The sequence below is a fragment of the Streptopelia decaocto genome (assembly GCF_964273445.1).
Source record: "Streptopelia decaocto genome assembly, chromosome: Z".
Taxonomy (NCBI): Eukaryota; Metazoa; Chordata; class Aves; order Columbiformes; family Columbidae; genus Streptopelia; species Streptopelia decaocto.
In genome coordinates, this window is record NC_138657.1 from 16,637,893 (window position 1) to 16,653,455 (window position 15,563).

General features: G+C 38.1%; 1 protein-coding gene across 2 annotated transcripts; it reads right to left on the reverse strand.

Moving 5' to 3' along the window:
• Positions 1 to 2,213: 2,213 nt before the first annotated feature.
• Positions 2,214 to 14,104, reverse strand: GTF2H2 (general transcription factor IIH subunit 2). Of its 2 annotated transcripts, XM_082075521.1 has the most exons (15): positions 13,806 to 14,104; positions 13,631 to 13,708; positions 12,630 to 12,666; positions 11,923 to 12,009; positions 11,078 to 11,128; positions 10,574 to 10,628; positions 9,661 to 9,766; positions 8,539 to 8,629; positions 8,289 to 8,376; positions 7,625 to 7,732; positions 6,385 to 6,448; positions 5,463 to 5,566; positions 3,406 to 3,508; positions 3,063 to 3,102; positions 2,214 to 2,643 (listed from the first exon to the last, which is right to left on the reverse strand). In XM_082075521.1, exons 1-15 carry the CDS (start codon positions 13,859 to 13,861, stop codon positions 2,524 to 2,526), a joined length of 1,188 nt encoding a protein of 395 aa, XP_081931647.1. In that variant the 5' UTR covers positions 13,862 to 14,104; the 3' UTR covers positions 2,214 to 2,523. The 2 variants fall into 2 exon arrangements, with proteins under 2 accessions (XP_081931647.1, XP_081931648.1); XM_082075522.1 differs by lacking the exon at positions 3,063 to 3,102.
• Between the last annotated feature and the right edge of the window lie 1,459 nt (positions 14,105 to 15,563).

The following is a 15,563-nucleotide window of genomic DNA, read 5'->3' on the forward strand; positions in this document are numbered from 1 at the left end:
TGCTCATAACCTCCCTGACTGACTAATCTTGTGGCAGATCCAGTAAATAAGAAAACAGAATGAGAATTGAGTAGGCTGTAACTTCCCACAAACAAAGGGGACTTGAGATCCAGCAAATCCCAGTCAAAGAGTACAGGTGAAACAAGCATTTCCTCCATGCTGCTTTAAATACAAAGGCCACAGTTGAAATTCTTTATATATCGAAGAAATGTTGCCCTGATAGTGATTTTTCCAGACCTAGTTTGAACTGCCCTTCCTATCCAACAAGAAGGGTGGAAAAGTACAAGCCAAATTGTTACTCAGACCACAAGCAGATCATGGAGTATATGGCCACAACTTCCAAGTCCGTGATTTTGGTATCTAGCAAGAGAAAAAGCTAGGACAGGTTTAAAGTGTTTTGACAAAAACTCTTTTTCCATTTGGATATGCTGGTTGTGAAGTTAAAATTATTATCAGAAAAGATCATATCAAGATGCTGTCACCAGTATCAGAATATCTACGAGCCAAATGATTAGGGGATTCCTTTGGCATGGAATGGCCTACTAGACCACATCAAACCCCATGAATATGTCCTTTTTCTGCTAGTTTTTAAGACACCCTTACAGTAACAGGCACTGCAATCACCTGATAGCACAAAGGGCTTACAGGCATTGACTTCGCACAAAATGATACACAGATGCTGCATCATTTTCCTATCAACACAGTAGAATTACTACATTCTAGCCAGCCTGCAGGCATAAATAATAGAAAAAGCACAGGAGCTATGTTAACAATTACAAATTTGCATATTTAAAGGACTTGAAATGAAAACTGCCCGTGAAAACTGAATAGTAGCATGTATTATTGCATGTGGTGAGAGTAAAAACAGGGGACTTAAGACAGGGGTTGCTTTTTTCATTTGTACTTTTAATATTCAGTGGCTAAGTCAGATTATTGCTGTTCCTAATCTGACAACAAATCTCATAATTTTAAAAATGAAGTCAGATGATACATCATCGACTGAGGTACTTTGGATGTCTTAGAAACGTCACAAGATGACTTCAGAAAAGCAGATGTGACATGCTGCTTTAGACATGGCACCATGACAAATGCCTCCTACTGAGGTTCACACGAGTTCAAACTGCAATCACACTTAGAACAGACTCTGTAAAACAGCAGAGTGTTTTGCATTTGTCTCAATTTCCATTCCTCAACATTCAGACAAGGACCCATGCCTCCCCTTCTCCCCCCCACCTTGTTATCTGTTTCTCTAAGGGTTTGGCCAAGAAGAGACGATGACCTGGAGTTCTGGCAATTCATTCTGGCCTCAGAATCGAAAACGCATCACTGTCTTCAATGCTGTGACCATCAAACAACAGTTTGTACAAACTCAGGTCTTAAAGCTTTGTAAACTCATTGCCTTTCAGTAACCTTACACTCGTACAAGAAAGAGAAACTTAAATCCCACAACTACGAACACAGCAGTAATAGAATTCAGTTAATTTTGAGTTGTACCATTAAAACCTAAAATGTGTTTTCAGCTGCCTTCTCATGGATGTAGTTGACTTTCCCACTAGAGCTTTCAACGTAGCACGGAGTTTATCAGAAATATCCCTTTTTCAAACCTGTATCTAACCACTCTCTCCCTCCTGGCTAATAACGTGGGGTTGGTTTAGGTTTGTTTTGGACTGTTTCAGGCTCATGTTCAGAACGTCATTCCTCCCAAGGACTTTGGTCCCTTCACTTAAACTCAACATTCTTAACTGAGCTTGATTAACGTTTCTTCAGCCTCAGAGAGCAGAGGGCACTTTGCTTTTCTGCAGGGCAAAAGGGCTCTGTGAGGAAAAAGCTGAATTCCTTAAAAACCTCTCCCTTGTGCCCTGCAGGAATCCAGCGCATTAAGAGTAAGAATCTATATAGTGCAGAAATGGGGAAAAAACTGTACACTTTGCTCAGCCTTCTGTTCTTCTCATGTGGACGCATACATTTGAGTTGAGCTGTATTTGAGTTGCCTTACTGAGGGCCAAGGTGAACAGCCACAGTACTTCAAATGAATATTTGAAGTGTCCCCCAACTAACTGCTCAAAAACATCTTTGTAAGATTCTTACAAAAAATATTTTGATTGATAGAACTCCTCCATCCACCAAAACAAGAACTTATAACAATTAGTATATAAAATAGATTTTCGGAGCTTCTTTTCTGAACAAATAATGAGAAAAGATGAATCACCACATTATTATACAAACCAGTTTTATAACTTTCACATTTACAAATATACATGTTGCTCAGAAAAAGCCAGAGTTTTTCAGACAAGAGCAAAGAAAATAAATCAGATACAGATAATTCAAGAATATATTAACAGTAACAAAATCATGAATACATAGGGTAAAAATGAAAGTTTGCTCCAAGCCAGTGTTCATCCTTCTGTATTCATCTCAGTCCTTGATTTGAGGTGCCTCAGTGAAAGCTACTGCTGAATAAAAAAAAAAAACAGATGTATGCAAGAATGACATAGATATGACAATTTCTAAAAAGAGATGTCATCATACAGATACGGGAGCAGGGTGCTCATGAATACAGCCAGGACAGCAGTGCAGAGAATCATGAACAAACAAATCACATTCCACGCAAAATGCATTCTGACACACTTTACATATGTAAACCTGTGTGGAAAAGACAGAAAAACAAGTCAAATTAGAAAGATTCATCACCGTTACAGTACTACAGTAGGGCAACATTTGTTTCTTCAAGGCAGTGTAAATTGACTGTATTGCTAACATCACAGAAACCCAATTGAATTAAAGTTTCTAACAGTGAGTATGCCCAAGGGGCTGAGCTTGAGTCACTGTAGATGCTTCCAAACGGCTGAGTGGAAGCTTATTTATGAAACTCTCTAGGAAATCTCCTCCCACTCTTTTATAGACTTTGCACTGTAAGAGGCATGACTCTGTAACAGAGAACTCCAGTTAACCATGACATAAAATTCCACAAACAATCTTCTGGTCTTTAGCAGACCATACTAAAGGATCATCTACTTCTGACATCACTCAATGCAAATTCCAATGCAATTCAACATACTTACATTTTGATCTTTCATTTCTCCCTGGCAGCCTTGACAATACCTAAAAGCAAAATTGTGTATTTTAACTGAAAAGAAGTGTCAAGATTGTGTCAAACAGTATCTAAAAAGCATCTCATACGTTGTAACAATTTATGGCAATTATTTCAGCTATTCAACTGAACATACAGGACAACTGTTAATGGGAGCTAAAACCATTTCTTATTGCCAGAGGGGCCCAAAAATGCCCAGACTTTCAAGAGTGTCTCCAGCAGCAGAGAAGCTGCTGCCAGTTATTTCTGTGACAACAAAAAAATAATTACAGGGTCCACAAGTACACTTATTGTCACAAATATAATTTGCATACCGTTCCCCCTGATATTCTTCCAGAGGAACTTCCTGGAAGGCATCCAAAGGAAACAAGTGATGGTAAGACCGAGCCAGGTGAGGTGCAGACACTAATGTAAGACCTGCAAATAGAGATACCAAAAGTATTACAAGAGAGGACTTACTGAAAAGCTTGTCCTGTAAACAAAGCAAGAAGGGAAAAAAACTAATTAAATTTCTCAGTGGTTCAGAGCTTTTAAGAATTAAAAACCATAAAATTATTTGTTAGCTTCCATAATCCAAACCTATAATACTTTCCATAATTAAATCCAAATATGAATTGAAGTAAAAGCAAATTGCCCAAGTTTCTAACTCAGTCTTTAGAAGTACCTTTACAATGCACAGTTGCAAAGTCAGCAAGTTTTTCATCCTTTTGCCATAAACAAAATGTAACAGTAGAAGAGTATTTTGATTAAATCTAAATGCACAACTTCTCTTTGGCATCAACGTTATGTTTCACATAATCAGTTACACTGGTGTCCAACTAGAAAGCTCTACTGCAGCCTGCTGTAATGCTGCTGCAGACACACCACAGCCCTGCTTCCACTAACACAGGTCTGCTGCTTTTGTCTGGGACAGAGTTAAATTTCTTCGTAACAGCTAGCATGGGACTATATTCTGGATTTGCGTAGGAAACAGTGTTGACAACACAAGGATGTTTTAGCTATTGCTGAGCAGTGCTTACACAGAGCCAAGGCCTTTTCAGCTCCGCACATCACCCCACCAGCGAGCAGCCTGGGGGTGTGCAAGAAGTTGGGAGAGGACACAGCCATTACAGCTGGCCCTGACTGACCAAAGAGATATTCCATACCATGTGACATCATGCTCAACATACAAATCTGGAGGAAGAAGGAAGGAGGAAGACATTTGGAGTTATGGCATCTATTTTCTGAAGTAACTGTTGTTACGTGTGATGGAACTCTGCTTTTCTGGAGATGGCTGCTGATGGGAAGTAGCGAATAAATGCCTCGCTTTGTTTGGCCTCTGCTTGGCTTTTGCTTTACTGATTAAACTCCTTATCTAAACCCGTGAATTTTCTCACTTTTACCCTTCTGATTCTCTTACCCATCCCACCAGGGGGGAATGTGTGAGTGGCTGTGGGGTGCTCAGTTGCTGCCTGGGTTTAAATTGTGAAAACAGGCAAGTGTTAGCTGGGGTACGGGCTAGCACAAACTTCTTCATTGCTCACTCACATGCAATGTAAGCTTCTGAGCTCCTGTTCTGCTGACAGCTGCGGAGAATCTGTTGCTGATACGCAGGATTTCTCCAGTTACACTATTACCTCGTTGAAAACAAAACTCATGCTGATGTGAAAACCTTGACGTGAAACTTGGACAAGGTGACACAAAACTAGAATTATTTATTTATCTTGCCAAATGCATGCATCTTGATAATACCTATCACATTTTAGTCATATTCCTGTAGAAGCTAACAGGACAGCTGTCACTCACACAATATTAGTACTATAAAAAATGCTAATCCTCCCTCCCACCTTCATTAAGGGGAGTGAAATTGCACAGTCCATTAACATTTGCAAGACCAAGGGGCTTTCATTCACCACGCTAGAGCCTCTCATGTGTCACTGTTTAGACTACCCTAGGGTTAAACTTTGAAACCCTTCCCTCGCATCCTCCCGGAGGTGACAGGGTACTTTTACTTCAAAGCACTCTGTATTTACTTTTACTTCATAGCACTATATCTTCATGGTCTTGCACTGAGGAGTCTGAAACAGCAATATGCCTGTTAAACCAGGATTCTTGAGGAAATTACTACCATTCATATGTGAATCACCCTTCTTCACCGCTTTGCTTTAGGGCTTTTAGTTTATAACATTATACTAGGGAACATGATACAGCTTTACTGTTACAGGTATAGTCCTGGAAGTCCCTTGTATGAAGCTGATATCCTAGAATGCAGAAATACAGGCTTCTTTAAGCAGAGCTGGCTTTTAATTCCTCAGCATAGCTGAATTTTTCTACCCTTTAAGTGTCTCACACTAACTTGTAATTCATATGCTCACCTCTTCTGGCTACTCACCACAGATTTTGCATTCCACAGGAAGTTCACAGTATTTGGCTCTGCACTGGGGACAGAAATATCCACCCAGCGTAAGACCTGGCTCACTGCTGCTTTCCAATTGCCTAGAGGAGAGAGAGAATCTAAAATTGAAGAGATAACACCACAATACTCCGTAACTACAAATACTGCACAGTCCTCAAAATAAATAGTTTAAAAAGTATCAGTGGCTTCCATGCAACAATTCTGTGTGTATTGAATTGTCAGAAAACAACTGAGAAGGTGAAGTATCAGGAAACAGATTTATCTTTAGAGAATAATGTTATGAAAGATAACAGCATTAGTATTTCTATGGACACACACACAAATATTCTATATTGACTTCAAGATGCACAGTAGTACTTATTCTTTCAAACAGCAGACACTGTTTTCTTCTGAAACTCAGAGTCCCAAATAATCCTTGAAAACTATGATTCCTTTCATTGAGAAGAGCACTGGTATGCTAATCAAACAAGACCTCTATTTTAAACTTTCCTTTAAAGCCACATTAGTGACAAAGAATACTTTATTCTAGATAATACCCTTCATTCTCATAATTATCTTTATAGCAATAAAAATATTTGAGTCAAGAAATGCAAGTAAAATAAGTAGCAAGTACTTTAATACCCTGAAGAATCCTTGTGTTCTAATCACTGCACAACATCACTGAAAGCCACTTACTACCTTCAAAAAAATTTAAATTTTAAAAAGCACACTTACCAGAGGTAATTATGGGCACATACTGGATGTGCAAACAGGAATAAAATTTCTACTAAGAAGTCACACGACTTTACTTTTTTTCATTTTATTTTGCAATATTTCCAATGTAAAGCATATTTTCTTATTATGACTAATTATCATTGAACTGTGATCAGCTTGTTGAATTCTAATCAACTCTACTTACGCCATGCTAAAGGATGGCTTTGCATCTTGATCAGATAGAGAAGCAATAGTATGCTGAGGGAAACCTGAAGAGAAAAACATCTCATATTACCAATTTTAAACATGCAAGTAATCTTTCATTTTCTTACTTCAATGAAGAAGTTCAAAGATTATTACAAACATTAAGGCCTGTCTCTTTTTTTGTTTGTTTGTTATTACAGGAGAAGTAATATACTCTTAACTAGGTATCAAATTCTTCATAAATGTCTCTACCTACAACCACCAACAAATCCCTCAACTGAAAAAAAAACATTTTCACAGACTTCATGTTAACTGAAGCTCACTGGAACCCCATTTTTGAAGGACAGCTAAAAAGAAAATTATGTGCAATGGCAGGAAAGCAGAAAGAGCACTAGAAGAATGAACACTTAAACAATGGTTTCTGATGAAGGGGAAAATGTTTTTATATGCAGATACCAAGTGTACATTCACCTTCCAGGTGCAGCATATGACATATGGACTATAGCACTTCACAGAGGCTGTAACAGATATCATTCTCTCTACCACATATTTTTTACAGTGCACATCAAGTGGGCAGTTGATTTGTCCAACTGCTTCTCAGGCTTTACCTTTAACAAGTAAATTTCTTCAGTGTATAAACATACACATAAAAATACATACATTCTTATTTGCAAAAACAGGTGGATGAAAATGAGAAATCAGTGCTCTAATTCATGGCACTCAGAGTTCCTATTCTGGTTTAACTCCAGTCTTAAATTTACTGAGAAATACATCAGGAGAAGAAAAGGTACCAAATCCATTTGTTGAAAGAACACAACAGTCCTCCTAAAAAACATATTCTACATGGCCCAAGAGATAGCTCTTACAGGCAATTAAGCTTATAACAGTTCCCTTCTGCAGGGAGAAAGAAAATAGTATTTCACCCTTCATTTCTAAGTATTACATTTATAACAATTACTGTAAAAGCAATATCTCTCCACTTTATTGTTCCCAATTGCAGTTGACTAATTTGTCTTATTTGTTTTAATTCTTAACTTAATAGCTGACTACTCTGCAGGAACAACATCAAGAAAATGTATATCTATTCAGCAAAATAAAAGTTAAAATTTTAAAAAAGCAATTGTGCAATGTCTTTATTACGCTTCTAACTATTTGTATAGATTTAACACAGAAGATGCAAAGAAAGAAAAAGACAACATTCACAAATCTTGTGCTAACACTTAAACAAAACCATATCCTACCCATTCGAATAAGGGAGCACTCAGAATCTGAACTGGCAGGTGGAGGACTAACGTGATGCATCAGCAGTTCCTTATAGTGACTTTCATCTAAAATAACGTGGTATGTTCCTGTCACAAAGAAAGAGATGCCTTACTCTTGGGTTATAAGCAGATAAAAAAAATACATATTTTCCAAATGACAAAAAGGAACTTAGGTTAACAAAAAAAAATGCAGCCAACTCTGTTCCTAAATAACAGTCATGTTAATGCTACTGAAAATAACAAGCTTTAAAATTAATAACACCAGGATGTTTAATTAGATATGAAGGCCCATAGCTTTTTCTCCAACATTACACTGTAGTAATGATATTGTAAAAGTTACCACTGCAGAAATTGATATTAACATGTTGGATTAATTTAGTTCCACATCACATAGCTTTATATGTGGAACACTAGGTTTGAAAATGTATGTATTTCTTCTCTCTAGAGATGCAGCTACAAGCTGATATGTTCACTAAATACTTTGTATTTTGTAGATTTGGGAAACCTTTAAATTTTATGCCAGCACAACAGAATATTCATTGTTAAATATAAAAATGCATTAAAGAATAAATGACAAATTAGTTATTTAAGTTCTATTTTAAAAACTACTGAACTTCCGAACTACTGAACTTCAGATACATACCACCAGTTTCTCTGGCAAGGACTGTACAAACTCGAACTTCAGCACTTAGGCCGATGACAGACACTCTGATCTTAACCGCTTTTAAACACTTCAAAAGGAAAAAGAAAGCAGGCTTAAATTCATAGGCTGAACAATAAAAATGTTCAAAGTTTTAAATGTAATTTAATTGGCAATGATGCTGCAACTGTTTGGTTTTAGTCTAATACCTTGGATATTCAATATAGTAGTCAAATTTGTCTTATGTACATACCTTAATTAGATCATAGATGTTGGCTGGATCACATGTTGTCAGACTGCTGAAGACTATCAAAACCTCTCTGCTTGTATGTCCTGGCATGTGCCTACAGAAAGTATACAGTTAATTTGCTTCTGTACACTAAGCTACTTATATATCTCAAAGTTTCCAAGAACTTTATGGTACTAAAATCAGAATATTATATTATATGAAGTTCCTTACAAATTATAAAAGACTGTGGTAAGATCCTTCTCTGACCACCAGAATTTCACCTTCCAAAAGCCAAACCTTTCCAGTATCTAAAATACAGTATTTGATTGTGTAGTGGTTATCTGATTGTTTTCTCTAAAGCTTAAGTATCCCTGTACCTCATCTGTACTCTCATGGGTAAAATTCACCTTCAAACTAACAACACTGTGGTAAGGCTTCCTGACTCCTTAAACTAAAAATCTCTAATCACTTTATGGGTGTAAATCCATTACTTATAACTACTGCCTTTTAGTTCTTAATGGAAAACTCTCTTCCAACTAGTCATTCACATGACTTTTTTGACGACACTGACTACTAGCTTTGTTCTGTCCGTGTTTCTATCTATAACTATTTACTAAAACAGTCTTCCACAAACGCTTATTCCATCTCAACACCTCACATAGCAAAAATGTTTTTTTAACCTATCCTACCCACAAAGTTACCTTTCTAAAGTATGACAAAGCTTCCCACCAGAATATTGTGATTCGGTGCTGCTTCTTTTCCTGTTCTTTCATCATTATTAACCCCTAACTCTGCCCTTTCTCATACCTTAGCTCTCTAGTAAAAAATAATTCCAAGGTCTTTCATCACCATATTCATACACAATATAAAATTATCTACTTAGTTTTAAAATATTTTTGCTTTTTATAAGAGCACACCGCTAAATAGGAGCATCTTGTGTTAGCAAATGAACTTCTGCACTACTAATACATTCAACTTCTTAACAGTTTGTATTGAAAGAGGATCTAAAGCTGCCTTTTAATAACACAGGTCAGCATGACGCAAGATGCTGTTTGTAAAAAAATAGTGTCTCTGCCCCTCCAAAAATTCACAATCAGCATTATGCTGATTATGGAAAATGAAAAAAACCTCCATGTATATACTAACTTTAAAGTCTGCATGGCCAAGTTGAGGGCATTATATAGAGATGGCTCTCCACTGCAGGTCATATCTGCCGCTTTCTTCAGAGCAGTTATGTGCTTTTTTGAGTTACCTGTAAGTGAAAGAAAAAAACCCAATTCACCTGAAATAACAAGTTAAAAGAATTGAACTATTTAAAATATATATTAAATGAAATGCACTTGTACAACAACAGTTTTCAAACTGTGACTTATATGTTTCTACTCAGAAATTGATCTCTTGATGAGAATGTCGAAAACAATAGAACAATACATCAACAGAAAGATATTTACTCAACAGGCACCTAATTGTCAGAAACTTTAAAAAGTGAAAAATAATAAAATCACTGTTGCATATCATTAAGTGCTTAATGTGAATGCGAAGTATCTCACAAAGTGTTTCAGCAGAAACAGAATTTAGACTCCTCTATTATCCTCAAAGTACTGTTTGTGGATTCATTGATCCTCAAATTCCTTAATAAATTTGCTTCAGTTTTACTGGTGAATAAAGAGAAAAAATTAAGACTTCATTCTGAAGCCACACAGATTGCTAGTGATGGAAAGCAGGAACCAAAGAAACCTTAGTTCTTAATGCCTGGCCATATCTCACAGAACACACAGTTGTCATAAAATGCAAAATTAAAACACAGGGTGAGAAATTAACTATAGAGGAAACAAAACTTATTTTAGTTGCAATCTGGATAAGACTTGATTACAAACAAGCATGCAATGACAATTCTAGATCAAAACAGATCAATATAAAGACACTGGTTTTAGATTACTTACAATAACTTATCTTTTAAATCTCACTTTCAGCAGTGTCATCCAAGTAGACTACATCAATGCAAGAGAATAAATCATGTCTCCAATTAAGAAAACCAAACAATATACTACCTCCTTACCTGAAAGTTCTGTCATTTTTTCAGCTCTTTTACTCTTGGTTACAATTAAGCCAACCTGCAGAAGGGAAAAAAAAAAAAAAGGCAAACTTTTATTAACAAGTCTAAAAATAAGTTGATTTACATATTTGCTATATTTTGCCTAATACTTCTTTATGGATTGGAATTACTTAGCTATACAAAAGTTCCTGTAACAACAGCAGTACAACACTATGCATCACTTAACACACGTTTCTGTGGCTCATGTACTTTTGCCACATGGTACAAAAATAAATCTTCTAAAATTCTAAATGACAGAAAAACAATAACATAAGCAAGTCTTCTGCATTAGAATTTACATTTAGGAAAAAGGAATAGATGGGTTCTTACTTTCATCAGGCAGAAACAAGAAGAGGAAGGGATGGGAAGGAATACATCAATTGAAAATAGTTTACTTAGTAGCGTTAAAAATAAAACAAACTTTTAAAATAGTTTTCAATTACTTGTTTCTTGCATGGTTATACATACCTGACTGATAGGATTTTGGTCAAAGTACTCTTCAACAAAATATTCCAGTAACTATAAAGAAAAGAAAAGACTGTTAAAAACTAAAATGTTTTTATTCCACATGCATTAAGTAGGTGGCATTTGGAAAACATTCAGTATTATTAAAAAAAAAAAAAAGGAAAAAAAAAAGGGGGGGGGAATGAGGCCTTATGAGGCCTTCTCTACCACTGCAATGTAAATTCTAGAAACTAGCCACATCTTTTACCTTCATCTATTGATGTTCTACATTACTGTTGGTTCAAATGGAGTTATAAGTTACACCAAAAAGCACTAATCCATACAAAATCATCAAAACCCTGCACTTCAATGCTTAATGTTATCAGGGAAGATCACATAGTACAAAATGTACAGTTCAAGTCCTCCACAGCCCGAAGCAGCAATGCAATTCAACTCCCATCTAGCATCCACTCAAACCAGAATTAATCAAAACACAACTGTACAGAAAGAACAATTCTAGATGTGTAATTAAACCATCTATTCTTTTCTCATCCCTCATTAATGGCAACAGTTTAGCTTAATTTGCACATACTTTTCATAATGTGTCTTTCCACAGTATGTCCTTACAAAGTGTTTTTACTGTACAGAAGTAGTCATGCAAGGCAAACTAATGTCACACAGATTTTACTATTCAAAAAACGAAAAGGTACAGACTGGCAACAGAAACAAGGGAAAAAAAGCAGGGATGAGAGATGAGGCTATGCAAGTATGCTAGTCACGGGAGACTGCCATTCTTTTAAACACAAAATGGAACTGGCTTTCAGAGAAACCCCGGATTAATAAGAGAAAACTTTTGAGTACAGAAATACCTTCAAAGTGCAAGTAAGTCTGTTCGGTTTTAAATCTTGATCCTCCATAGTTCTTGATCCATCAACAACCACATAAAGGTGACGCATCTGCATTATCACCATAAGTGATAGTCACAGAACAGATATTTAAATGAATTGTTCATTACTCCATTGACTTAAAAAAGTAACTGCTTCCTCTCTCAAAAATTCTCAAACAGGAAAAATTCAGTACACTAAGCAATGCAATCAACCCCAACAGAAAAGTAATGCATTTCCCACTTTTCCTTCAAAATGCAAAAAAAATACTATCTCAAAAAATGCATACTATTCTTTTCCTTTCATGATAAGCTACCAAATGCGCACAGTTTGCACCTGCATCTCTTAATCTGAAAAACTCAGGGTTGTATAAAGTAAGGTTGTTATTTACAACTCATCTAAATTATGGCCATTTTTCACATGAGGAAAAATCGACAGTGCAAGTGGGTGCGATCTGACTGCTGTTGCAAAACACACCCTGATACAGCAAATACGCCAAACCTCCACTTCTGAATACTCATGCTTTGCATCCCACACTGCCAATTAATAAAGAATGTTTTAAAAAAAACAAAACAAAAGAAGTTGGCAGAAAATGCAAGCTTTGGTCTCAAGCACATTGCCAGATTAGGCACACCACCTCTATTCAAATAGTTTTGGACTCAGGACAGACAAGGGTTAAGACACTAACATACCATTCCAAGTCGAACTTGTCCATGGTGTTCATAGAGTCTAATAAAACAAAAAAGGATTTAAGCACAATGCAAATGAATTGATGGTTCCTAAAACAACAGTCTCAAAGAAATCCAATACTAGACTTCTGGCAAATATGAAGCAATAACAATCCAGAGACACTATGTACACAGAAAAAAAGACAATTCAATCACAAACAGATTTCATGCCTCTCAGAAAACAAACAAAAACTGTTTCTTAATAACAGTTTAACGGAACTTTAGATTTTTATCCAAATTTGAATATTTTAACATAATCCGATATAAAACAAATCTAGATTTTACCTAGCAACGTTTCTGACAATTCCAAATACGAATCGGATGCCATGATACCAAAACGCAGCTTCAAGCATGCCTTGTATACTAAAAAAAATGTTGGATGATTTTTGCAGCGTTTGCACCATGTTGCATCAGATTGCACAGATTTCAATTGCAGTGTTTTGCACCATGTTGCATCAGGTGAAGACCGCAGCTTTTCAGCTAGCATACATCTGGGGTACTTGGCCTGTGTATGCTCAGTCTTCACATACATAAAACCACATTTTACTATATTTTCTAGCACAATTAACAAGTGGCAGGCAAGATGCATGCATCTGGAGCTCTGAAGGGATAAAGAACACAAAAATACAGGGCATTTCAAAGAGATAGACACAATTTCAAAGCAGTATATTTCATGATGGCAACATATGACAATTACAGAAAAATTTCCAAATGGTTTAACGAGTAATGAAGCAGCAATAACTTGAAAGTCCACACCCCACCCTTTCAAGCAGTAAGAGTTTTTTTCATGGGGAGGGGTTGTGGTTGCAGACAGAGGGTTTTCAAATTGGGTCTTCCTTTTTGAAGTGATATACACAGGTGTGCTGATGCACTTGCACAACCTACAGAACCCAGTTCCAGAACTATTAAGTCCTTAGAACTGACCAAACCAGAGCTATTGGCAGCGTCGGGACAACACATAATACCTTTTCCTCTTTGCCTTGAAGAGAATGTCCTCGATGGTCGCCTTCAGCGATCCGGACTCATCTTCTTTAAGAATCTCCCTACGCGAAACAGATTGTTATCGAGCAGAAGGGAGGTTTTTCTCGCCATTCACCAATGAGGTGAGGAGGGAAAAGGAAAGAAAAGAGGAAAATCTACCATGTTCTCTCGTAGCCTCCCTCCCAGCGCTTGGTCCGCTCGGGCTCGTCATCCATCTCTGGTTCGTTCTGTCGCTCCGAGGGCGCCGGCGGCCGCGCTCCTCACCACCCCGAGAGCCGCTTCCCCGGCCGCGGAGCCGCAACTCCCGCCGGAGGGGCAGCCCCGCCACGGAGCCGCTGGAGGGGGGACAAGGGGCTGTGAGGCGGGACCGCGCCGCCGCTGACCGGGAGGGCCGAGGAACCCCGAACGGCGCTCCGGCCGCGCCGCCGCCAGGCCCGGCCGTCCCGCCGCGCCGGAAATGCCCGCCCTCCGCCGCCTCGGTGCGCCGCACACCCCGCCCGGCTGCCGCCCGGGCCGCGGAGCGATGGTTCCGGGGCGGGCCTGCCGTGCTGTCGCAGCAGGGAGCGGGGCCAGGCCGGGAACGCCGGGTTTGACGCCCTGAGGCCGCGCCCGCCCAGCGCCACACGGGCCCGGGGGCGAAGCCGAGCGGCCTCAGCGGCGCCCGTGAGCGGGGACCCGCGGCACCTGGAGCTGAGGAAAACATTGCTGCCGCTACAGCTAAATACGGGATATTCTTCATAAGCCCATCGAAATACTCCGATTATTAGCATTGGTAGCACAACAAAACCACGCCGCGCATACATCGCTGGTGTGGCCGTGGAGCCGGCTGTAAGTTTCTGTCAGGTCAAACTGGCCCTCACTCATCTCTGAGGGACCAGTCAGCAGGATTGAGGCACTATCTGGTTTTACATCGTATTTCTGTAATTAACTGGAGTAATTTCAGTATTAACAGAAGAATCCATGAACCTGGAAAAAGGCCATTATTTACATATGCTGTAGCACTGAATTTTAATGCATAATTATGCTCATCAATTACTTAATGACAATAACTGCTTGTTATCCAAGTAGCAAAACCACTGCTTTAACTCCGTTCTAGAATATGGAATCTGGAATTCATTAATTGCTGTGAAGTTTAAGGTGTATTTTCTGTCATTTTAATGTGCTCACGGGAGCAAACTGAGTAGTGGAGTAATACAAGTTTTTGCAAACATGCAGAATAACCTCACCATATTCAGAAACACCTTCTTCAAGCTGGTTTCTTGTTTCACTGTGACAGATTTCTTTGGGGATTTATTTTAATAAACTACCACTACAAAGCTGTGAACAGTTAACTGGCAATGGCACTTAAAAAGTGGGTTGGGGTGATTCATATTCTACTGAGGGAGTATGCTAACTGCTCTGACCAAAAGAAATGTAGTTTTTCACTAAATGTTGTGTATGTTCAATTTTTCAGGTATCTTTAAATTTACTATTTGCCTCCTTTGCAAGCACACAATTTATTTCTAAAGGCAGCCAGAAAGATATAAAAAGGATGCTAGTTCATACCCAGCAGCTCTTGGCATTGCAGATTACAACAGAGAGATTTTGAAATATTGATTAATGGAGCAGAGTGGTTTCCATTCAAGATACTGTGCTGGACGTGTTCTAATCATACATGCCAATTCAACTTTGAAAAAGTTTATTTTTGGTCTATAAAATAGTACAAGTCTAGACTAGAAGATGGTGCAATGTAGGGATTTCCTAGAGATGGAAACTTCCTGAAGCTACAGCTTTTAATTTTCATTTGCTTCTCAAAATAGGGCAACAGGATGTTTTGTTTGCACATGCAAACCTCTGACACTAAAAGCATCAAGGAGCAAATCAGTCACAGTTTTAACACCCAGTAGAAATACTGGGGTTTTGGCTGGTATGCAGGTC